At 34.7% G+C, this 21,773-nt stretch overlaps 2 protein-coding genes across 10 annotated transcripts in view; one reads left to right on the top strand and one right to left on the bottom strand.

Moving 5' to 3' along the window:
* Positions 1 to 94: 94 nt before the first annotated feature.
* On the top strand, positions 95 to 11,773 carry Hppy (MAP4K3-like protein hppy). 8 transcript variants are annotated; one of them, XR_011546219.1, is made up of 21 exons: positions 97 to 421; positions 500 to 557; positions 851 to 1,006; positions 1,198 to 1,430; positions 1,515 to 1,778; positions 1,884 to 2,079; positions 2,161 to 2,261; positions 2,492 to 2,559; positions 3,860 to 3,898; positions 4,975 to 5,028; positions 5,740 to 5,807; positions 5,920 to 6,066; positions 6,209 to 6,384; positions 6,544 to 6,748; positions 6,844 to 7,027; positions 7,130 to 7,407; positions 7,551 to 7,634; positions 7,699 to 7,791; positions 7,868 to 7,994; positions 8,082 to 8,299; positions 9,587 to 11,773. XR_011546219.1 is itself a non-coding variant. In XM_070661839.1 (20 exons), exons 1-20 carry the CDS (start codon positions 308 to 310, stop codon positions 8,179 to 8,181), a joined length of 2,745 nt encoding a protein of 914 aa, XP_070517940.1. In that variant the 5' UTR covers positions 97 to 307; the 3' UTR covers positions 8,182 to 9,579. The 8 variants fall into 8 exon arrangements, 7 of the variants coding, with proteins under 7 accessions (XP_070517945.1, XP_070517946.1, XP_070517947.1 ...); XM_070661839.1 differs by lacking the exon at positions 9,587 to 11,773 and having other exon boundaries at positions 8,082 to 9,579; XM_070661844.1 differs by lacking the exons at positions 5,920 to 6,066; positions 9,587 to 11,773 and having other exon boundaries at positions 95 to 421; positions 8,082 to 9,579.
* A 2,152-nt stretch (positions 11,774 to 13,925) lies between these two features.
* Positions 13,926 to 21,773, bottom strand: part of Gefmeso (Guanine nucleotide exchange factor in mesoderm) — a 35,203-nt gene continuing 27,355 nt past the window's right edge. For both annotated transcript variants that reach the window (XM_070661827.1, XM_070661829.1), the window contains exons 2-7: positions 17,985 to 19,441; positions 17,729 to 17,824; positions 17,487 to 17,616; positions 17,251 to 17,405; positions 17,015 to 17,116; positions 13,926 to 16,926 (exon numbers count right to left, since the gene is read on the bottom strand). In XM_070661827.1, the coding sequence (XP_070517928.1) occupies positions 14,590 to 16,926; positions 17,015 to 17,116; positions 17,251 to 17,405; positions 17,487 to 17,616; positions 17,729 to 17,824; positions 17,985 to 19,441 (4,277 nt within the window). In that variant the 3' untranslated portion in view covers positions 13,926 to 14,589. The remainder of the gene's footprint in view (positions 16,927 to 17,014; positions 17,117 to 17,250; positions 17,406 to 17,486; positions 17,617 to 17,728; positions 17,825 to 17,984; positions 19,442 to 21,773) is intronic.

Raw genomic sequence — 21,773 nt, 5'->3', positions numbered from 1 at the left:
AAAAGACCTAACGTAACTTGTACGAACGGCTTGCAACAGAAAATTTGAGAACGCGCCTTCTAGAAGCAGCGAGGGAGCCAGGGCGCATGCCTCAATGAGCGGTTCAGCTGTTGCGGAGAATGGCGACGTTTCGGTGGACAGTGTGACGTTCGAAGAGGATAGATGTTCCCGCTACGCTGCCCGGACGCGGTTGCACGTGCATGCACATCGGTTCGCGGACGCTGAGGACAAATCCACGGGTGTCGCGCCCCGGGTGTTGCATTTCTTTCTCCTCCCTTTCGTGGCGTCCGTTTACCAGCCGCTCGCGATGGCCGCGGTGAACGCGAATGCGTTGTCCAGTGACATAAGCCGTAGGAATCCCCAGGACGAGTACGAGCTCATCCAGAGGATAGGCAGCGGGACCTACGGCGACGTCTACAAGGTCGGTATTCCTCTATAGGTATCGAATCTACATCAACCACCATATCGGGATATCGGTTACTATGATTCTTCTCCATAGGCTAAACGGCTGTCCATGAACGACCTCGCGGCGATTAAGGTTATCAAGCTGGAGCCAGGTGAGTGTGAAGTCCACGAAGTGCAGCTTGCTATCATCTGCTTATCTTAATTGGTCTCTCCATCTGACCACTAGATAATTTTGTATAAAGTATTGTTGTAATTCTTGATGACACAAGTCACGAAAGTAACATGAGAACACGAAAGATATCAAAATGCTTGTTGTACTTTGAGATTAAAGATTATCTATCTTTGTGTATACTTTGCTCTTATTTCGAAAGTGCCCAACTGTTAAAAAATCTGAATTTATATGTTACTGAAGTAGAATAGCTTGCAACATGTGTATGTCTTTTAGGTGATGACTTTGCAATCATTCAACAGGAGATTCTAATGATGAAGGACTGCACACATCCAAATATAATTGCATATTATGGAAGTTATTTAAGGAGAGACAAGTTGTGGATATGTATGGAGTATTGTGGAGGTGGATCATTGCAAGATATATATCATAGTATGTGAGATATTTATGGTTATATGTGATATTGATAAAAGAATATAAATTATTGAGCATTTTTAATAAATGAAATATTTAAATACTGTTTAAAAAGAATAAGTATATAATATTTTGTGTACATATATATATGTAAATTATTTAAAGTTAATTTTAAAATTGTTTTAATATTGATTTTTAATTATTTCCAGTAACTGGACCATTAACAGAAATACAAATAGCTTATATGTGTCGGGAAACTCTTACTGGTTTAGCTTACTTACATAGCATGGGAAAGATGCATCGTGATATTAAGGGTGCCAATATATTATTAACTGAAGCAGGTGATGTAAAATTGGCAGACTTTGGTGTGTCAGCACAAATCACTGCAACAATAAATAAAAGAAAAAGTTTTATTGGTACACCTTATTGGATGGCTCCTGAGGTACATTTATATTTATCAATAACATTTAATAAATACTTTAAAACTACATTGAGTTTCAACACAGCTATATTTTGTAATATACAGGTGGCAGCTGTAGAAAGAAAAGGTGGTTACAATCAATTATGTGATATTTGGGCATGTGGAATAACTGCGATTGAATTGGCAGAATTACAACCACCAATGTTTGATTTACATCCAATGCGCGCTCTGTTTCTCATGTCTAAATCTGGTTTTAAGCCACCGACATTGAAAGATCGTGATAAATGGAGCCCAACGTTTCATAATTTCGTCAAAATTGCTCTTACAAAAAATCCCAAAAAAAGGCCGACTGCGGAGAAGTTGCTACAGGTCGTTATTTTATTATTAATAGTTTTGATTTACATATAAAAAATATATTTTCATAAAATAACATCGATATATTATAATCTACACGAAGTACGTTTTAAATTATAGCATGCATTTTTCCAAGGGGAGATGAGTAAGAGACTGGCTTTAGAATTATTGCAAAAAGTGTCGAATCCCAGCCATATGTTTACGGAATTAGAGGCTGACGAAGATGGAGCAGTGCCTAATGTTCCACAGAGAATAGCCTCACGTCATACCGCAAGGCCTAGGCCGAAAAGTCCTATATCACAATTGGATAGCGATGGTAAGATCATTAACAATTAAATAATAATAGATAATATTAAATAGATCATCTTAAATTGATGTAATCATGATTTATCTGCAGATCAAATTAACATTGATGGGACATTACATAGAGAATCCGTATCACCATCTGTCGATAGTAATCCAGCATGGGATATTATGGACATTATGAATAATGTAAAGGTAAATTTTTATAAATATTTATTATTTTTTTATTTTATTTTTTTGTTTTATTGAATATATAAAAAAAAATTTTTTAATGCCATACAAGTATTTTTCAATATATCGTTACACACGCGATCGACGCACTGTAATAATGATGATTAGTAAAAGCGATTTGATTTGAGTTATTAATATTAAATGTTTAATTTATATTTGTTTATATTTTATATTATATTTATGTTTGCATATAGGCTGTGCACAATTGTGATGTACATCCAGACTGTGGAATTGGATCTGCGTTTGAAGACGTCCAAGAAAAGTAAGTTGTTTTATATTTTATTCTATCATTTTCTCATATCTATATATGTATATATTAATTAAAGAAATGTAGAATAAGTTACAAGTTAAATGCTATATAACTGCTAAACAAGACAGCAATTATATCACATAATATATGGTATTATAAAAATCATGAACATCTTATTCTTGGCTGGTAACTAATAAATACATTGCATATGGCATGTGCTTATGCTTGTATCATGTCATACTAGTTATCAAAGTGAGAAAAATATGTGCATTCATTACTTTCATACTTAAACAGCCACCACATATATTCTTATATCTTAATAAATTTTTTATTAAAGCTAATCCCAGAAATAACTGAAAAAATATTTAGTTTTTTAATATAAAGACATTAAAAAAAAAAAAAATTTTTATATTTTTTTGAATCTCTTATTTATTTGTTTCCGTTTTTCTCTTACCGCAAATTAAAAATTATTTTACTGAAAAAAAAATTATGATAGTTTATTTTTCAAAGATATACTTTATTTTTATGTTAGTACACTTGGCGCAAACTTTAAGACAAAAATATCGAAACGTCGTAGCAAAACTGGTACAGAGATATTTCGTATGTCTTTAAGGTAATTCATTGGTTTGAAGTGAACAGTATTTTTTTTTTTTTTTTAATGATTGAAAAGTCTGTGTAATGTTATGAACAACAAATTTAAATAGCACAAATTTTAACTTTCTTTATAATATAACAGAAATTTTATATTAAAGTGAGATTAAAAAGTATAAAAATCTAATCTATAGATTATTTGTGGATAGAATTAGTAATAACAAAAAAAAACATGTATGTTTTAGATAATTAAACAACAGATTTAACATCGTACATGTACAGAAATTGAATACACTTTTGCATGTTAAGTAATAAATGTGATTGCTTGTATGATATTGCATGATAGAAAAGTTGTTATGCATTTTATTGAAGTTAAAACGATTACATAAAAATATACATTCATTACAATTTAATTGATAAAAAATTGAACAAAAGGAATTATATACATTTATATTTGTTCTTTTTTAAATACATATAATAATTTTTTACGAAAAATTTTTTAAACCGTCGTTTAGTTTGTACAGAATATCGAGATTATTTTAAAAATTATGATACATTTCGATAACGTAAAATTCGGCCGTAAAATTTAATATTTATATTTTATCCCTGTTAGTCCTTACTCCCGTAGCACATTTAGTTTTATATATATCCATTTTCGTTATTCTTTGTATATTTTTCATTTTTCTGATCAGTTTGTAATTCTAATAATTTCTCCCAACAGGAGTCTATTGCAGTACATTGATGAGGAGTTGTTGCTAAGGTATTGGCAGGTAACCCTTTTCCCTTGCACCTTGCACCTTGCACTTATATTTCCTAATTTTATGCATAAATCTTGTATAGTGCATTACTCAGACGATTAATTCGTCTTTTACTAACTTACATTTTTTTATTAATTTTTTTCTTTTATTGCAAATCACATAATTTAAATTAACATGCATATTTTCTTTAATTTTTTTAAATTACTTTTTATTTGATCCTTTAAAACTATATGTATAATTTCCAAATAATTCGTTACGTCGCGTTTAAGTTGAATAAGGAATTGTATAATTTCTAAAAGTCCAAGTTTGAGAAAATTTAATTTAATTATTTACATTTAAAGCCAAGAGAGAACTTACTTTAACGCAACTAAACGACATTAAAGTTATATAATGAAATTGATTAAATAATATAATTATATTATAACAAAACTAAAACTATAATAAAAAGCACAACAGACTATCACAAATTTAATCGACGTCCACAGAGTGATTTATAGAAAAACATTAATATGTACAATTTTTAGATAGATATAGAGTGAAGTGTATTTCCTGTTACATATCGATGTTATTTGTTGCATGTTAGCTTTTTTCCAATTTAATAAACATTAAACTATTTCTAGTGCATTAGTCATACTGGTGAAGGAAGTTTATATCCATATATGTGTAACACAAACATATTACAAACTTGCAATTAACACAAAATGTTTATTAATTAAAATTTCTATTATACAGGATTGTCGATTTTTGATTTCGTATTTATTAATTGTTAATATTTATAACTACTTGTCACACTGGAAGTTTTAAACGCAGTTTGTGAGAGTTGATTATATTTGTGACATCCATTTGATCACGTTAATAGATTCTAATGTAAAGTTATAACGTGTTTGAAAAGCAGAAACAGTATTAATTGTTTTACTATATAATTTTTTTTAAATATTTTGTTTGTATGTACATGATATTACATTAAATACATTGCTGACAAAATTCCAAGCTATTCCAATGTAGTCACATATCAAGTAGCATCACAAAACTAGTTTATAATTTTATAGTATATGACCACAATTTCACATGTGTGCAGGGGGAATGCAATGTCGATGGTTGGTGGGCATTGCGACCAGCTATATTCCCTGCAGTAAGTAAATAAATAAATAATAAATACAGTAAATATCATTTCCGATTTTTCAGTTGATAAGGTATCATTAAAAATATGATTTATTTTACTGTGAATGACTAATTGAAATCATAATAAATCAAAAACATGTGCACACGCATACACAAACACACGCACAGATTTACACCGCATTATATTATTTCATTAATATGTTTGCATTTAAATATTTTTTACTGAACGATCCAAGTACAAACAAAATTTGATTTGATTATGTGGGGAATATTAATGGCTGACATCTGTTTCTGCATATGATTTATTTACCTGGGAATGTATGTTAAATTTATTCATATATTCTGTAACACCAGAATAGGCATCACATGTACGTTCGATCTTATTAACACCTTTATTACGCGATTGCCTTGTGTACTAAAATTTGCTAGAAGTATGCAGCTTTATTTTTCTCACTTTTCCATCATTTTATTAAAATGTTTTTATCCAAAAAAAAAAAAAAAAAAAAAAGAAAACTATCACATATTCCAAAAGAAATATACGTTTTTAAACATTAATTTTATTTGTAAAACAGAAATTTAAATTACTAACACACATAGTTCATTAATTTTTAAAATGTTACTCAATCTTTATTAACAACGTTTATATTTCTTTTTTCATGGTAGGTTAAGGAAAACAATTGTATTATTTGCTTAAACGTTTTCTTTCTTTTTTTATTTTTAGAGCTACTCTTCCACTGGGGGAATCTTCAAACGATTGCGAAGTCCATTGCCCATATTATAACGTGTCCGGTGGGTAAATTATACTGTAAATTGATGAAAACAATCTCATTACATTCGCATATTCTGTAAATAGTTTTCCTCTTTAAATCTGTATGCAAATAAAAAGTAAATTCATGTATAGGATCCCAAGCAAGTCCCAGACGTCACAGCTCTGTGGACGAATTATATGGTCTCGTCAATAGTTCTCAGTCTTTAACAGCTGTGAATGGGCAACGCCAACGATCATTATCAGACAGCGGCCCTAGGGACGAGCCCGCACAGTCAAACGGTACACGTCATGAGCTTAGCACTTAAATTATGTAGATATTCACACGATCATATCATGCCATCATAGTATCTTATTGAAAAAATTATTTTTATTGCTAACAGTTTTGTTACATTTATTGTGTAATATGCACATTCTTTTTCAGGTGACAATGAGATATCAGCCGACCGGGATAGGGAAAGTATGAGTCCCGATTTACTGTCTGATACACCGCCCGTTCCTCCAAGAAGAAGGGATCGAAAGAGGCATACACCACCGAGACCTATAAGTAATGGGCTGCCTCCCACACCGAAAGTTCACATGGGAGCGTGTTTCTCAAAGGTCAGTTTGCAAAAAGTTTTTCTACATTCTATCTTCTCGCTGAGTGGTATGTTAATTAATAATATTAAATTATAAATTTAAAAAAAAAGTTACTTTTTATTGCTTATATAAATTATTTTATTGTATTGTAATATATTTCTTTTTTATTGAACGTCAAAGGTGTTTAACGGTTGTCCATTGAGAATACACTGTACTGCAAGTTGGATTCATCCAGATACGAGAGATCAACATCTGCTGATTGCAGCGGAGGAAGGAATTTATAATTTGAATTTGAACGAGCTTCATGAGACTGCGATAGATCAATTATATCCTAGACGTACTATTTGGATGTACGTCATCAAAGACGTTCTTATGTCTCTTTCTGGTAAGCGAGTCTTGACTTCTATCGATATTATTATATATTTTATATAACGTTACTAATTAATATGTTTTTTACGTTATGAATAATGTGTATTGCAGGAAAAACGCCTCAATTGTATAGACATGACTTATTAGCAATACTGAGTAAACAAACTCATAGATTTTCGTTGCATATGAATAAAATACCAGAAAGATTAGTCCCTAGGAAGTTTGCGCTAACTACGAAAGTGCCGGACACAAAGGGATGTACTAAATGTTGTGTTGGAAGAAATCCATATAATGGGTGAGTAAATAATATTTGTACATTCTTCTCGAAAATTATACATTAAAGTATATTGATAATTTTTTTATGCAAAGAAAATTTAATCTAACAATGGTTTTCTAGATACAAATATCTGTGCGGTGCAATGCCAGCAGGTATATTTTTAATGCAATGGTACGATCCATTAAACAAATTTATGCTTTTGAAACATTTTGATTGCGTTTTACCGTCGCCTTTAAATGTTTTTAAAATGGTTATTACACCTGAAATGGAATATCCGATGGTGTGTGTATCGGTTAAACAACCGTATCAACAAAATAAATTAAAATTGGACTTAATTAATATGAATTCGGGAGCGAGTTGGTTCCACAGTGACGAATTAGAAGATATGGACGGCTCAGGTATTTACATATATGTATCCGATAATAAGTTTATTTTAATTTATTATTTTATTTATAATTTTTATTGAAAAACAAAAAAAATTTACTTTTAAGCTTGAGATGATGTATCATCTTCTCTAATATGTATAAAAATATTGTTTCAGCAACTGTGATACCAAGACGAGAAAATTTAAACGTTATCAACGTTACACAATTCGAGAAAGATGCAATACTCGTTTGTTACGAAAGTGGGTATATTATTAAAATTTTATTTGAATACTTTTATTAAATAGAACATTTTTGTATTTACAGATGTAGTGAAAATGGTAACCTTACAAGGGAAACCTCGTGTTAGTAAGAAGCAACTGTCCGAGCTGCAATTTAATTTTCAAATCGAATCTATTAGTAAGCTTAACTCATTTCATCTGTTTCTAATTTACGTTATTTTCATAAATAAAATATCGTATCGTTTATATTTCAGTTTGCCTACCTGATAGTGTACTGGCATTCCACAAACACGGTATGCAAGGTAGAAGTTTTAAGAATGGCGAAGTTACACAAGAGATTAGTGATCCAAGTAGAACTTACAGGCTACTTGGTTCAGACAAGTATGTATTTAACGGAGCCAATTACATATTAATCTAATAGATGTTTTAACAAAATTTTCAGGCAATTAATCATTATATTTTGAATAGGGTTGTGATGTTGGAGAGTCACTTGGTCCACAGTGGCACGTTGACTGAATCAGAAGGGGCGGATTTGTACATTCTCGCTGGACACGAGGCCAGCTATTAAGTATTGATCCTAAACAGCGAGTATGCGACTACACTTTAGTCTCGCATGATTCGTGATTAAGCTGGATATAACACGAAACGACTACGAGAACGGTGAGAGATCGAAATATAAAAAAAAGGTAAAAAACTTTATAATTAATTATCCAATCGCGAACGTACGTGCGACCGACATAGCCAGTGCGCAGTTTAAACGTTGCTATAGTCGCCGTCTCTTCGTGTAGTCGATACCGCATAGACTGGTAATTATCCGCGATAATCTTTTTCTTTAACAAGTCTTAGGGATAGATAGTACCTTCAGTAGCAAAGCTATGATGAAGAATATTAAGTTTAATAAGAATTCAAGCGTATGCAAACGAAATTATCCTATTGCCCGATCAAATGAAGCTAAATAGTTGCACTGCCTCGAGAAATAAAGGCGGAAGTTAAAAGCGATTTATTAGTTTATTTAACTATATATATATATATACACGTGAAAAAAATACGCTCTTATAAATCGTATGCATATGAAAGGAAGGACGTAAAAAAATTTTTTTAACTATATTAAATGGTTCAAAATAAGTATCCAGGTCAACTTATTGAAGTTGATAACGTGATATTTTTAGGCAGTATATTGTTTATAGGAGCGTATTTTATAGAAATTATTTGTGTTTTATTGATATTTTAATGTATAATAAAATAGCTAGTAAACCGCCTTATTGCAAGAAAATTATTGTTTTAAACGCGCAACGATAACAAAGCATCTTGCAACGCTGTACAGATTCGAGATTTCGAATTCTATCTTTCTAGAATTGCATTATATTCAATAGCTTTTAACCTTCGAGAATATTTTAATTGTAATAGTTTAATAGAATAAGTATTATTGTATTTTTAACGACTAGTAAATGAGATTATTAAACAATATTTATATTCTTACAAAAAATCAAGTAATTTTCGAAGGTTAAAGCGCTATCGCTCCGAGGATCCAGACACGACTAAACAAGATAGACGTGTCTTTGTTGAGATTTTCGTCTAATCAAATTTTCGTGAAATCTATGTAATGGTAATTGCACGACAACGATATAAAAAGAAAGTAGATAATTAATGTATAGCGACGTAAAAACGTTTTTGAAGAATTCCATAGAAAAAAATTTTCTATAGAGATTATAAACAGTACAAAATCCTCTTATCGCATCCTGGAATGTACGTCTCAAACTTATATATTGCTTCCATGCTTCATTTCATCGGGAATAGGATTATCTCGATGATGTTATCTTTTTAAGACATTGTATTCATCAGTGTCTCTAATTTGGGCAATTGTAAATATGAAACACGGCCAATTTTCGCTCGACATGTATTTACAATGCCGTTAACAGCCTGATTTGCCACTTGATAAATTTGTAATTGATTTATACATTTATTCTGCTTAGAAGTAATCCTTGAAACAACACGGACTTATCATCGAGTTAGTGTTCTGATGAAGTCATTGTGATATACGCGACAAGAAAGGACAACAAAATAGAACGGCAATATAATTGGTTTTTTTTTTTATTTTTTAAATTTTTTTTAATGACTTAGTATCGAGGACTTCAAGTCACAATTTTCATTGTTCACAAGTAACTTTTTTTTTGTAAATTATTCATATATAACTGTGTGTTAGGAAGCATAGTTCGCGAATCTAAGTTTTTTTTGTACTCAGTAATTTTCTACTTACGTTGATAACGACGATACGATGGTATGTATCTATAAAGCAGCGGAATAACTTCTATGTGATCGATCTTAAGACTGGGAGAAGAATGCATTTCTTTGTTTTAACAACAGAAGTAGTTAACTATATATTGAAAAGAAAGGAATATGTAGAGCTTAGATATGAAAAATATGATCTGTTTTATATTTTATACATTGTAAACTGATTAATTTTATTTCATTAATTTTTAAAATTATTTAACGAAATTTGATTTATTAATTAAATTGAAACTCTAATTTGAACAAACATTCCCTTTTTTTATTTGGATTATTTTAATAATATCGTTAAGAATTATATTTGCACAATTAATTATTAACGAATGTATTGATGAATGATATTATTTCAGTATTTTATTTGTATTATTTTTTTTACAAGATTGATACTAGAATTTAATATTACTAATATTCGCTCGCTGGAAAGAGTTTAATTACGCACAAAGTCAGTTATTTATTAATAAATAGTAAAATAATATAGAAGAGAAAGTTTCGACAAAATTTAAAATTAATTACGTTTAAGTCAAGTGATTCATTTACACCCAGTTGCAAGATGATCCGGAGTTTTCGAAAATTAGTTTTGCGAGATACGTGAATATACATACATACGTATTTCATTTGCTTCTCGAATCAACACTTTGGCGTGTATCGTCGCATGTGAGGACACATTCATTATAAAAAAAAAAAAAAAAAAAAAAAAATATAAGTATATTATCTGACACTTCTTTCCACGGTATTTTGACGTCGAGAGTTTGCAAGTTAACATCTTTAATTTGCACTTTTTAGGCGAGATAGGCATGTACATTGAATTGTAAAGAATCGTCAAAGTAAAATGTATAATTATTCGCGGAATGTTAAACTATTTTGATATTTTATATGGACATTTGCTCTTGTATATTAGAAAGAGTAGATTACTGAAGAAAGTATTATATTATTGAAAAAGAAAAAAAAAATTAATTTAATATACAGTACATTAGCAAAGTGTAGACGAGTATGTCAACGAGTATTATTTTTTAAGCACGTTTAAAGATTCTTTCTCAATCGTGCTCGTTGAATGGAACAATATTCTGCTTACAATTTGTTAGCTCACTACTTAATTTCGGTAATTTACTCTTACGACAATTCGATTAAGTAAAGCTAATACGTGAATGCAATGCAGATACGAAAATTTATCGAATTAATTAATACGTAATTATAATCGTTGCTCGTACGCAATCAAACACCAAGTAAACCGTTTAATCAAATTCTGCGCTGACTACACATACACATATACTAAATATAATAGAACGTGCAATGTGTCTTCCCGTTATTTGCAAGTAGCACGCCGTAATGCTAAACGTATTAAATGTATTCGCAATATTAGTAACGTATTCGATAGTGTGTCGATTTAACTAGGAATCCAGCTTTGAAAATTTAGCCAAGGGAAAAACTATTCGAGCGAGTTATTGTACGAAGTGCAATTTTTTTTTTTTTTTTTTTTTTTTTTCTCTTTAACTAATCTCTGAATTTTTTACGACGCTTTAATTGTCGAAAGGAAAATGAAAGATTGTGATATATGTCGAGAGAGAAGTTATATTTATCTTAAATGAGAATGTAATTCAACTGAAAAGATATTGTAAAAGCAATTTAAATGCTATTAGAAAGTTCAGTCAAGTGAGAGGACGAAATTATTTCGTCTCCGGATAGATGATCATTTTGCGCAAAGGTTTCACTTCTTTTCGAAGACATATATTCACGAGATATTTTGATAATGATAAATAGTAACTGCAGTGTTACCTGATGTGACTTTTTATATTATTGCCAAGACAATAATTTTATTCAGAACGTCGTACACAAGTCACGAAAGAAAAAGAAAAAAAAAGAAAAAAAAAAAAGAATAGACACATCGGCATAAAGGTGTATAATATTAAATCTTTGACTCTGTAGAATGGATAAATTAGCGACAAGCGAAGAGAAAAAGTAATTAGAGAATTCTAATCCCGTGTCACAGACCAAGTAATTATGAGAATTAGAGAGACATGCATACACACGGTTTGTGTAGATTTCACATATCTCACTTTTGCTCACGATGTAACACACACACTCTCACTCACACAAGCACACACACAAATTAGATTTTATTTTCACGAGGAAATGTAGAAAAGTTAGAGGATACGGGTATAGGACATATCGCGGTCCACGCTTAACTTTCATAGTCGGTACATACAGAAATAATTTTTATCCTTCTCAATTTCCAATTTCAATTAATTGCTTCGTACACGTGATACATAAAAATTGTTTTGCCGCTTAAGAGAATATTAAAACGAAATATGCGCTTAATATTCCGCTAGCAAGTTGTTGCATATATCTCCAGTGTCGTGTATCCGTTTTTAGCGATCTTCGAAAAATCCCTTATGTGCAGACACGTACACGTGTAAGTGCTAGGACAATTAATACAGCGATAAAATGTACCTGTACACCGACCATGTTGATGGTTTGCCTCTACATACGGACATTTTAATTAAAAAATAACTTCTCGTCTATTTTTTTAATATATATATATTTTTTTTATTTTATTTTATTTTATTTTTATGTGACTCGATGTGATGTATGTCGGAAATTTAAAAATTGGCGTAGTGAATGTGTAGTGTAATCATTGTTTTATCTTTTACAAATGTCCCTCGGATCTATTTAAATATTGAATTAATTGTTGCTTAAAAAGTCATGACTTTAGTATCTATAATTACTTCAGACGTTTCTGCAGTTATTAAATGCAGAGATTTAAAATAATTAGAATCATTTATTAGTAAAATTAATTCGATAGTGTTTTGAAAATTCTATTTTTTCAGTAATCTATTTTAAGAAATGTTTAAAAGAAAAAAAAGCTTCTCATAATTTAATAAAAACAAGGATCCAAGGGATAGAGGATCGTGCTTACATACAACTTATCATTAATTTCAGTTAACAAAATGATGATTAATGACACGTACGTTTCCCGAAACAGAGATATACAGAATATTTTAAGAGGCAAATTCGTGAATTATCATAAGATGAATAAAAAGAGAGATATATATACATATATATATATATACATATACATAAACGAATATATTTAATAAAATTCCTTAAAATATATTGTAAAAATTTGAAAGAGAATTAATCTTTAATAGGATGGATTCCGATAATTTTGTTAATTAGCCGGTGGTGTTGACGATACGAATTACCGATATCAATAATAACCAAAGCCGTAGCGACATAGGGAACGCAATGAACGAGTAAAATTATTCTTACAATAAAAAATTAGAGCGAAAGTGAAATATACTATGTTACGGAGTGCAGAGATTTTAGAAGTAAGCCTTCTGCTATATAAAACTCTTAATCGTTATTCCGTTTTGCTGCTATTTTAATGCTCATGTAATTATTTAAAATACGATATTCCGCACGATGTTTTCCCCTCGAAATTTTGTCACGCCACAGATAGCGGATGTCGAGCGATAAAGGAACGAGCTCTTGTTACATTGTCAAAGACTTGTTCTGAATGAAGACGTTAATTTATTCTTTGTAGTCAAAAGATGCGTAGTAGCGAGAAGTATTAGCGGCAGAAGAACATGCGTATTCTTATAAATATTAATTGAAGCTAGTAACTAAGTCTTGTAATTACGAAAGCTGTATATAATGTGTATACGTACCATATATGTTATCCTTGCGTTCGCCGAACCTTTATTTTAGTCATTTTTTACATGAATGCAGCATTGTGAGAATAATTTATAATTATAAACGTATTTAATTTACTTGTATCTATAAAAGCAACTAGCCAAACTTCTGTAAATAGATAAACCGTCTCATATTGAAATATATCTAAGAAAAAAAAAAGAAGAAGAAAAATATGGATACTTAAAAAGTATTATGTGTCGAGTAGGTCGATTAAAAATCTTTAAAGGTAAGAAATACGTAAATTATTGTGGAAAAGAAAGTAGATCGTATTGTCGAAATATTTCTTAAGCTATTTCTTTGTGGCCGATGACGCTTTCAATCAAACACACCGTTAAATAGCTTTATAAATGTTTCGTTTAATTAAAAACTGTTTTATTTGCTTTATAACATAAGTAATATCAAACAATACTTAACGTACAACAGTCTATAGATGAATATTAATTTTTGTGCGTTCCTGCGAACGTGAACATGGGATGCGTCTCTTATTTACGCATGCATTAACCACACATTAAAATATGAATTTATTATAAAATAATAGTATCACGTTATGTCAGTTATTCTTCAGGCACATGTAAAAAAAAAAATATTAAAATAGGACTTCGATTAACTGTGGTGATCGTAGCACAGTGAAAGCGCGCGCTGCTAACTTAAAAGTTTCTTTAACTATTATTTTATTTTATTTTATTTTTTTCTTCTACGAAGAAGTAACGTTTATTTTTTAATTAGCTCTCCAACGTTACAGCGCTACGATTGCATGTACAAAGAGAAGCAAATATTTTTCCTTACATTCATCGATGTTAAAAAATCATCGGAATATTAAAAATAGAGATTTTAATAGATTTTTTAATTTATATTTTTTAAAACAATTACTCTTGGATTTATTTTTCACAAAAATACTTGCTTCGCTTTCATCCACGACTTGTATCGATGATGACTCAAGATTTCTATTGACTTTTGACACACGATCTTCATCCTGCCAGCAATCTAATACAAACAGAGATCACGTCTCGACATGGCCTTGCAATTGACCTACTATTTTCCGGACCCAACCGGCCTGGCTCTGCCCCGCAGAAACATCGTCTATATCTCCATCAATTTTCCGATTATAACCATCCGACGAGCCATCCGGTGACCGAAGGACCATATTCGTTAGTCTCGTAGAAACTTTAGTCTCCGAATCACCAGCGGCATGTTCCCTCATTAACAGCGATTTTATCCTCAAATAATCCGGTTTCCGTGCAACAGTCGGTTTACACCTTGATAACATATCTTGTTTTTTCTTGACGGGCACTGGCGGTGCAACCTTCGTTCTCGTTGTCGATACTGTTGTCGTCATTGTCGTCGTGCTTGTCGTTGTCGCTGGTGTCGATTGCTGCATCACAAATGCTTCATCAACATCACTGAATATTGCACTGTCCCGAAACGCCTCGTCTACGTCGACATCCGCATAATTCTCGATTGTCTCAAAGCTCTTTTCATAGAAGCTGTCCGTTTCACTCTCGTGACGCTCCACGTCCCTGTTACTGTCCGTTTCCTCTTCGCACGTTCTCCTCTCCGGCTCGGTGATTTTCTTGAATTGATTTATATCGACGGAAGATTGCGCACGTTTATTCTCAGCAAAAAGAATCCTCGGATCGGCGTAGTCTGACTGGGCAATTCTAGCACCCAAACTAGAACTGCCTTGCTTGTAGTAAAGCTGTGGAACTCGTTGATCGTTCGAGAAATTTGCTGACTCCTCCACGTCCGAAGATAATTCTCTTGCATACTGTTTTGCTTGCTTAGCTCGCCTTTTTGAGTACTTGCTTTCGAAATTCGCCGAGCGAAAATAACGCGTTCTCTCGGCCTCATCGTTGCACTCGAGAGTCTCCGTGCTCATGGTATTCCTCAGACGAATTTGAAGACGGCTGCCCGCTTTAAAGACATTCCGGAAAATTGTACTGCCGCTGCTGTTACCATTCGCCCGGTAGATTTTATGATCTGGATGAATATTCGCACTATCACTGGCGGATATAGATCGCACGTCGGAATAGGTATTGTCTGTTAATCGCGTATCCTCCAGCGAGCAGAAAAAGGTGGAACTCGAACTTGTCGAGGTGGCGGGCATAGGAAATTTGGCAATTCTACCTTCGGGTTGACACGTAGATGCGTACCTCTCCATGTCTTCTAAGTTGATTTCCGCTGGTTTGTCAGACGCAATCGTGAACGGTCGCTCGCTCATCGGTTTGCCGTCACGTTGCAAAAAGCGCGACTTCGTTACGTTCGTCGATTGAGAATTTGGACTTATCTGGAAACTGCGCGGCAACGAACCACATTTAGGCGGCGAGGTCGGCAGACCCTCGCACAGTTTGGTGAGCCAAACGGCGGGTCGAGTTGGACTATCGTTTCCATCGACATCGCCCTTTACCGTTTGTAAACCTTCCCAAACGTGCTGTAGATTATCATAATTGCCGAAACCTTTGGACTCAGCGTCCTCTGCGTCATTCGCGTTATTTCTCTCATCGTTACGTTGCTCCAATTCATTTATTTCGATCCGTTCTGCCATTCCAATAGAATTGATCTCTTTTTGTTCCACTGCCTCATGATTTAACGTACATGTGGTCGGAGATGGCACAATTTCCTCGTCACCTGTCGTCACATTCTCACGAATACGTAGCGCTGTCTTGATCACCTTACTCTCGGTAACGACACTTGGCCGTTTGAACGTTTCGAAAAGCGCCTGTTTCGCATGCAGTTGATTAGTCTTATCTTTATGAGCGATTATTTCCGTAGACTTTTGAGTAGTTTTCAGATTGTCATAAAAAAGATGCAGTGGCTGTTGGTTCTCTCGCGTAGGTGCCGAGGACAATATATTCCATGCGTTATTTGTTCTGATTAGTCGCTGCTCCCGATGCATCGCTCGAGCACGTCCTAGTCGATTGTTGTTGTTGTTTGTCACATAATTAGCATTCTCCGAATCACTTTCATCCGAAGTATCCGCTGACATACGCTTGTTGAAACGTTGATGACGCACATTGATAATGCTATTTGTCCGTTGCTTCTCCAGCAGCTTTTGAAACTCTTGATTCTGCATAAGAATGTGACTAACAATCTCTTCTACCGTTTGCACCGAATTAGCGTGTTGTTCGTTATTATTTTCTTTGGTTTCAGCCGGTGACGAGTTCAATGTTGCCGTTTGACTTTCCTCTTCTGCACGAATCTCCGTTGTTTCTTCAATTTCGACCGTATTAGATTGCACATCGCTGACAGAATTTTCTTTCTGTTCCTCATCCGACTGGTCGAGACAAACGTACGACTGAAACCCTGGCTCGGACTTTCGTCTCCAACCAGTGAATCGATCCTACATACATTTCAACAGACTTATTAAAAATGTACATCTTTTTATTTACTTTGTAATTATGTATTAGATAGAAAATACTTTTGCTTACCTTAACTTTCGAAACGCGTACATCTGAAGATCTATTAAAAGTCGACTCCCTGGAGTCATTAACCTCTTCATTGTCATTTTTATGAGACAATGCAGGTGAATCCTGACAATGTAAAAAATATCTTTTAAATTTCGTTTAAAAAAGAGAGAGAGAAAGAGAGAAAGAAAAGAGCAAGAGCCAAAAAAAAAAAAAATAGTAAATATAAAAAAAGAAAAAGAATTCCCGCTAGACCTCACCTCCATCGTAGTATCAGATTTCCTGACGCCCTTTTTAAACCTCTGCCTCAGACCAGTTTCGGATCTACGTCTCTCTTTCTCTTGCTTGCGCTTCTCTAAATATTCCGGAGGGGCAGAGTGTTTCTTCGCCGAGCCCTTATCTGTCAACGCGTCATCTGTTTAAAATGTCGAGTGTATTACTTCCGATCAATTACTGCTGCATGATTAAAAGTAGATATTGAAGCAGTAAATCATACCTTCTTGTTGCGTCTGACCCAATTGTAGTACTAACTGTCTCGCGTGCGATGGTATAACCGCATTATAATTTTCTAGTATCACTCTCTTTATTTGTAACGTCCATTCTCTTTTTTGTTCTAAATTGCGTGCCTAAAAAAAAGACAAAATATTATTAAATTTGTTAAGAGTGCAATGTACATTTAAGACTCGCTGTTCAATCAATAGAAATATCTTAACGAGTTAAGACATCTGAATCACTTACTTGCAATGTATACTGCAACCGAGGATTATCAAAAGGTATTACATGAAAACTAAAAGGTTCTCCCGGAATACTTTCAATCAGCATTAGATTTGAACACTAGAAGCATAGAAAATATAATAAAACAGATTAGATTAGAAAAAAGATATCTCAAATGAGCAAGATATACATACGTATACATAAGCAAAAAAAAGAAATTTTTTTACATTTGTAAAAAAAAAAAAAAAAAAGAAGCAAAAAGTCATGACGAAAATCGTACCATAATATGAGCTTTGTAGACAAGAAGACCGTCCTCCTTCTTTTTTGTCAAAAGAAGCATTCGGTCGAAGAGGAAGGCGTGCCTCGGAGCCTTGGCCCCTCGCATTCTAAATCGACCTTCCGCGATCAGTTCGCCACTTGTAGTTAGATCTGGTCCCAGCCAACCGTACAAAAGCGATTGAATTTCTTGAACACGTACAGCGTGCTCGTGCCGTCTCTTCATGGCATTGATATGTTTCGCAATGCCAGTCATCGCGGCAAGCGCAGCCTCGATGGCACATCTGCCCTCAGCCTCGTTCTCTCTCGAATCACAATCGGCGTCGTACTCCTTCGATAAATTCTCCAGGAGCAGATGGTACTTGAGGATCCTCTGAACGGGCTTCAAAAGAAAAGACCCGAGAGGCAGCGCGTGCCTCAAAATCGCTTGCCGTTCGCGAAAGGCGGACGCGGTTTCTTCCTCGCCCATCAAATCGGTCAGCACCGAGACCGTCCTCGGATAATTGGTACAGTACTCGGTATACACCTTGAATCCCGAATTGCGCTTGATAAACGTGTTCGCAACGCAGACGGAATCCAGACCGCACTTCTGTATCTCTCGCAAGAATTCTCTATTAAACTCAAAAATGTCTTCGATATTACTGAACAGATCGCCGAGGCGCAACCGACGCGCAAAGGATGGCGGATTGTCTCTCCAGAATATAAGATAGCCCTGGATCACTTGGCGCAGATGCTCGACGTATATCGCCTCCGTGTCGACGATCTCGAGCAGGACCTTCTCGACGGGATTGAAGTGCGGATCGCAGTAGCGCGGCCTGTGGCACAGCACCGGGTCCTCCTCGGCGCTGTCTCTCCTTTGCCCGTTGTCGTCTCTCAGGACTCGGCAGCTCGCCTCCGAAACCGTCACGACTCCGCTGTCCGCGGAACCCTGGGAGCTGGCGCAAGTATCGGCGAGAGATTCGACTGACGCCAGATAGGGGTTGGCCGTGCAGGCATTCCCTGGATTGCTGCAACTGCTGGAGGACGTGCTGGACGCGATCGAGCTCCCGGAAAGCGGTCTGCTGCCGTTTCTACGTCGCCTGTTATACCTGAGCGGCGTGAGGCCATTGGTCTCTCGTCTTTCGTACATCGGCTTTCCGACAATTTCTCCGTTTCCGTCGTCCTCCAGAGTTGACATGACCGTTTCCACCATGGTGCTGTTAGCGGCGTCTGTGACTTCGTCGTATTCACCTTCCTGCACCTTGTTCTGACCGGACTTTGACGTGTCACCCTTCGAGCAGAATTGGCTGAGTACGGTGCCTCGATGGGCGGCTGGTATCATGCTCAAACGCTTCTGGAGAACGGCAGGCACGCTACAGGACGACGACAGGACCATACGATCACCTTCATGAAAGCCATTGCCGCGGCGCGCCAGCTCGTCGAACATACCCAGCAATTGCGGCACTAAATCCGTGCTGGTGCCTGAAACCAAATAATTCTTAATTAAAAAACATCAAAGAGGTAATGTTAAATATCAATGAAATATAATTAGTTTTGATAAATTAGCTTTTATAATAGGTATAAATCTATACTGGTAGATTGTTTAATTGCCGAGCATTTCTTTCCGATTTATTTCGAGCTTAATTTTCTTCCTCGAACAAACTTGATATCGTTTCTTAACATTTTATTACATGGTTTGTCGCGTAATTTTTTTCTTTTTTTTTTCCTTGAACTTGTTCAAACTCGTCGTAAATCAGCGTTGTAATTGGCAGCGCAGAGAAAGAATGTCTGACAGCGAAAGAAACACACAGATGAAATCTATTCTTATTAACATTAATAATAACCTTCAATTCGCGCGAGAAAGACAATGACTTGGTTCGCGTGAAAATGCTGTCGACACTTTCTTTCGCGTAATGATCAATCATTCCCAAGCGCATTAGAGATTCTGAGAATGCCGCCTGGAAATTGCCGTGCCTTTCGTGGAGCCGAACGACTCCGGCATAAATTCACCGAATGCAATAATTAATAAATGATCTCACGTGAACTATCATTGTCATGGCAACGTAATGAAAATTAATTTCTCTCGCTCCGAATTGTGTCACGTCGGAGAAATAATTATTATTACGGACCTCGCTTGCTTCTTTCTTAAAAAAAAAAAAAAGAAAGAAAAAAAACTCTTTCACGTTGAATAATTTTCGGCAACGAGTCACGGATGTAGTTCTATTTCAAACGGTACTTTGTTGAAACTATAATTTGGAGCTAAGAAAAATTTTTTCATATATATATACATATCTTAAATCCAAGTCTAATCAATTTTTTTTTTATTTCCAGCGATTCGAAGTAGGACGGAAGCCAGCATCGCGAAGTTAGACAGCGCTCACATTTACATATTATATAAGTTCTAGATTCGAGATACAGTTAAGTAAATATTCGGCATGGTATTCGGAGTAATATTCAGTGCAAATTCTTTGATAGCGCGTTAAATTGCGGATAGAGAGACAGATATAGCGTTTGGTCGCGGAAGAGGTAGGGGAAAAAGTGGTGGGAGAGTGGGGATGGGTATCACCTTAGGCCTAGGTGGTCGGCGCTCCGCAGCATATTCACTCCCGCGCTTCATGTGACTCCACGCACACCACGCTAGGCCACGTACCCTAGCCGCCGTCGCCGCAAAAAACACCATATCTGTTTATCAGTGTACGTGACCTTGCGGAGCGCGAGGCAGCCGAGCCACGTGGAAAACGTAGCAAGGGAGCTCTGCGCATTCGGAGTTTTAAAAAGAAATTATAATTAACAAACGAAGACATTGGCTGACACGAAATGAATTTTAATAGACTCCGCGATCACTCCTCTTCACGCGGAAGAGCATTTCGGAAAATACTTCGCGTAGAATACTTAATATACTTAATTACTTGTAACGTCGGGACCCCTTTGTCGCTCGGAATAGAAAGGAAAATTAAGAGGATTTTATCTAAGCGGAACTATTCTTTTGTTTGAATAAAGTCGAGTAGCAGGCTAGTGGAGAATGGACCAGTGGCTTATCAACGTACCCTCGTCGCCGGTATCAATGAAAGAACGAACCGCAGCCGATTCGTTCGTCCGTCGCTTTTTCACGAGTACCGTTCGGTAGTGTCACGCGAATGATTTCTATCGTTAAGTTTTTTTTAAATTAATTATCGGGATTAAATTCACTCGGTCGCGGTTGCCGCGAGTGTCCTGTGCGTGTGGAAGGATGGTTCGATTTGATCGGAGCCGACATCCTGAGAGGAGGAGGAGGCCTCGGACAGGCATCTTGCCTCGGCAGAGCAACCCTAGGGTAAGCATCAATTTTTGGTTTAAATTAAAAATTAATAAAAATTTAATAATGAATAGAAAAGAAAGTATTTAATCTTCGAATTTTTTAATTGCTTCAAAAATTTTATTCGGACATTAAATAATTTTGTTCTTAATTGTCGACTTGAGAAACTGTCTAGAAGCGCGTATAAAATATTTTTTTTCCCAGTAAATATCAATTCGAATATCTCTACAATTTAATTTTTTTATTTGTATGTTACAGGATCGTCAAAACTCTGCTGCTGCGCATCGAATTGGTGAGTCAATGTTTTTTTTAATAATGCGTTTTGAGACGAACTCCGTGTCGTAGGTAATTGTACAAATCGTACAATTAATAAAAAAAAAATCGCAATATTGGGCATTAGTATATACCTTTTATACGTTATACGAGATACTCTATATAGCGCCGAACGAAACAATAAGAAATTAATTAGCGCTCGTACATTCTCGTTTATATCGAGCCAAATAAGTTTGCAAGAGGCAA

This window comes from Cardiocondyla obscurior, linkage group LG09 (assembly GCF_019399895.1).
Source record: "Cardiocondyla obscurior isolate alpha-2009 linkage group LG09, Cobs3.1, whole genome shotgun sequence".
Lineage (NCBI taxonomy): Eukaryota > Metazoa > Arthropoda > Insecta > Hymenoptera > Formicidae > Cardiocondyla > Cardiocondyla obscurior.
The sequence above is the reverse complement of the archived record's forward strand: the minus strand, read 5'-3'. Positions and strand labels throughout refer to the sequence as shown.

Bases quoted from the DNA above. Each gene is read 5' to 3' on its own strand.
- Hppy (XM_070661844.1), top strand. From the start codon at position 95: ATGAGCGGTTCAGCTGTTGCGGAGAATGGCGACGTTTCGGTGGACAGT. The intron at 422-499 runs GTCGGTATTCCT...TCTTCTCCATAG, and splicing joins CCTACGGCGACGTCTACAAG to GCTAAACGGCTGTCCATGAA. The intron at 2,262-2,491 runs GTAAATTTTTAT...GTTTGCATATAG, and splicing joins ACATTATGAATAATGTAAAG to GCTGTGCACAATTGTGATGT.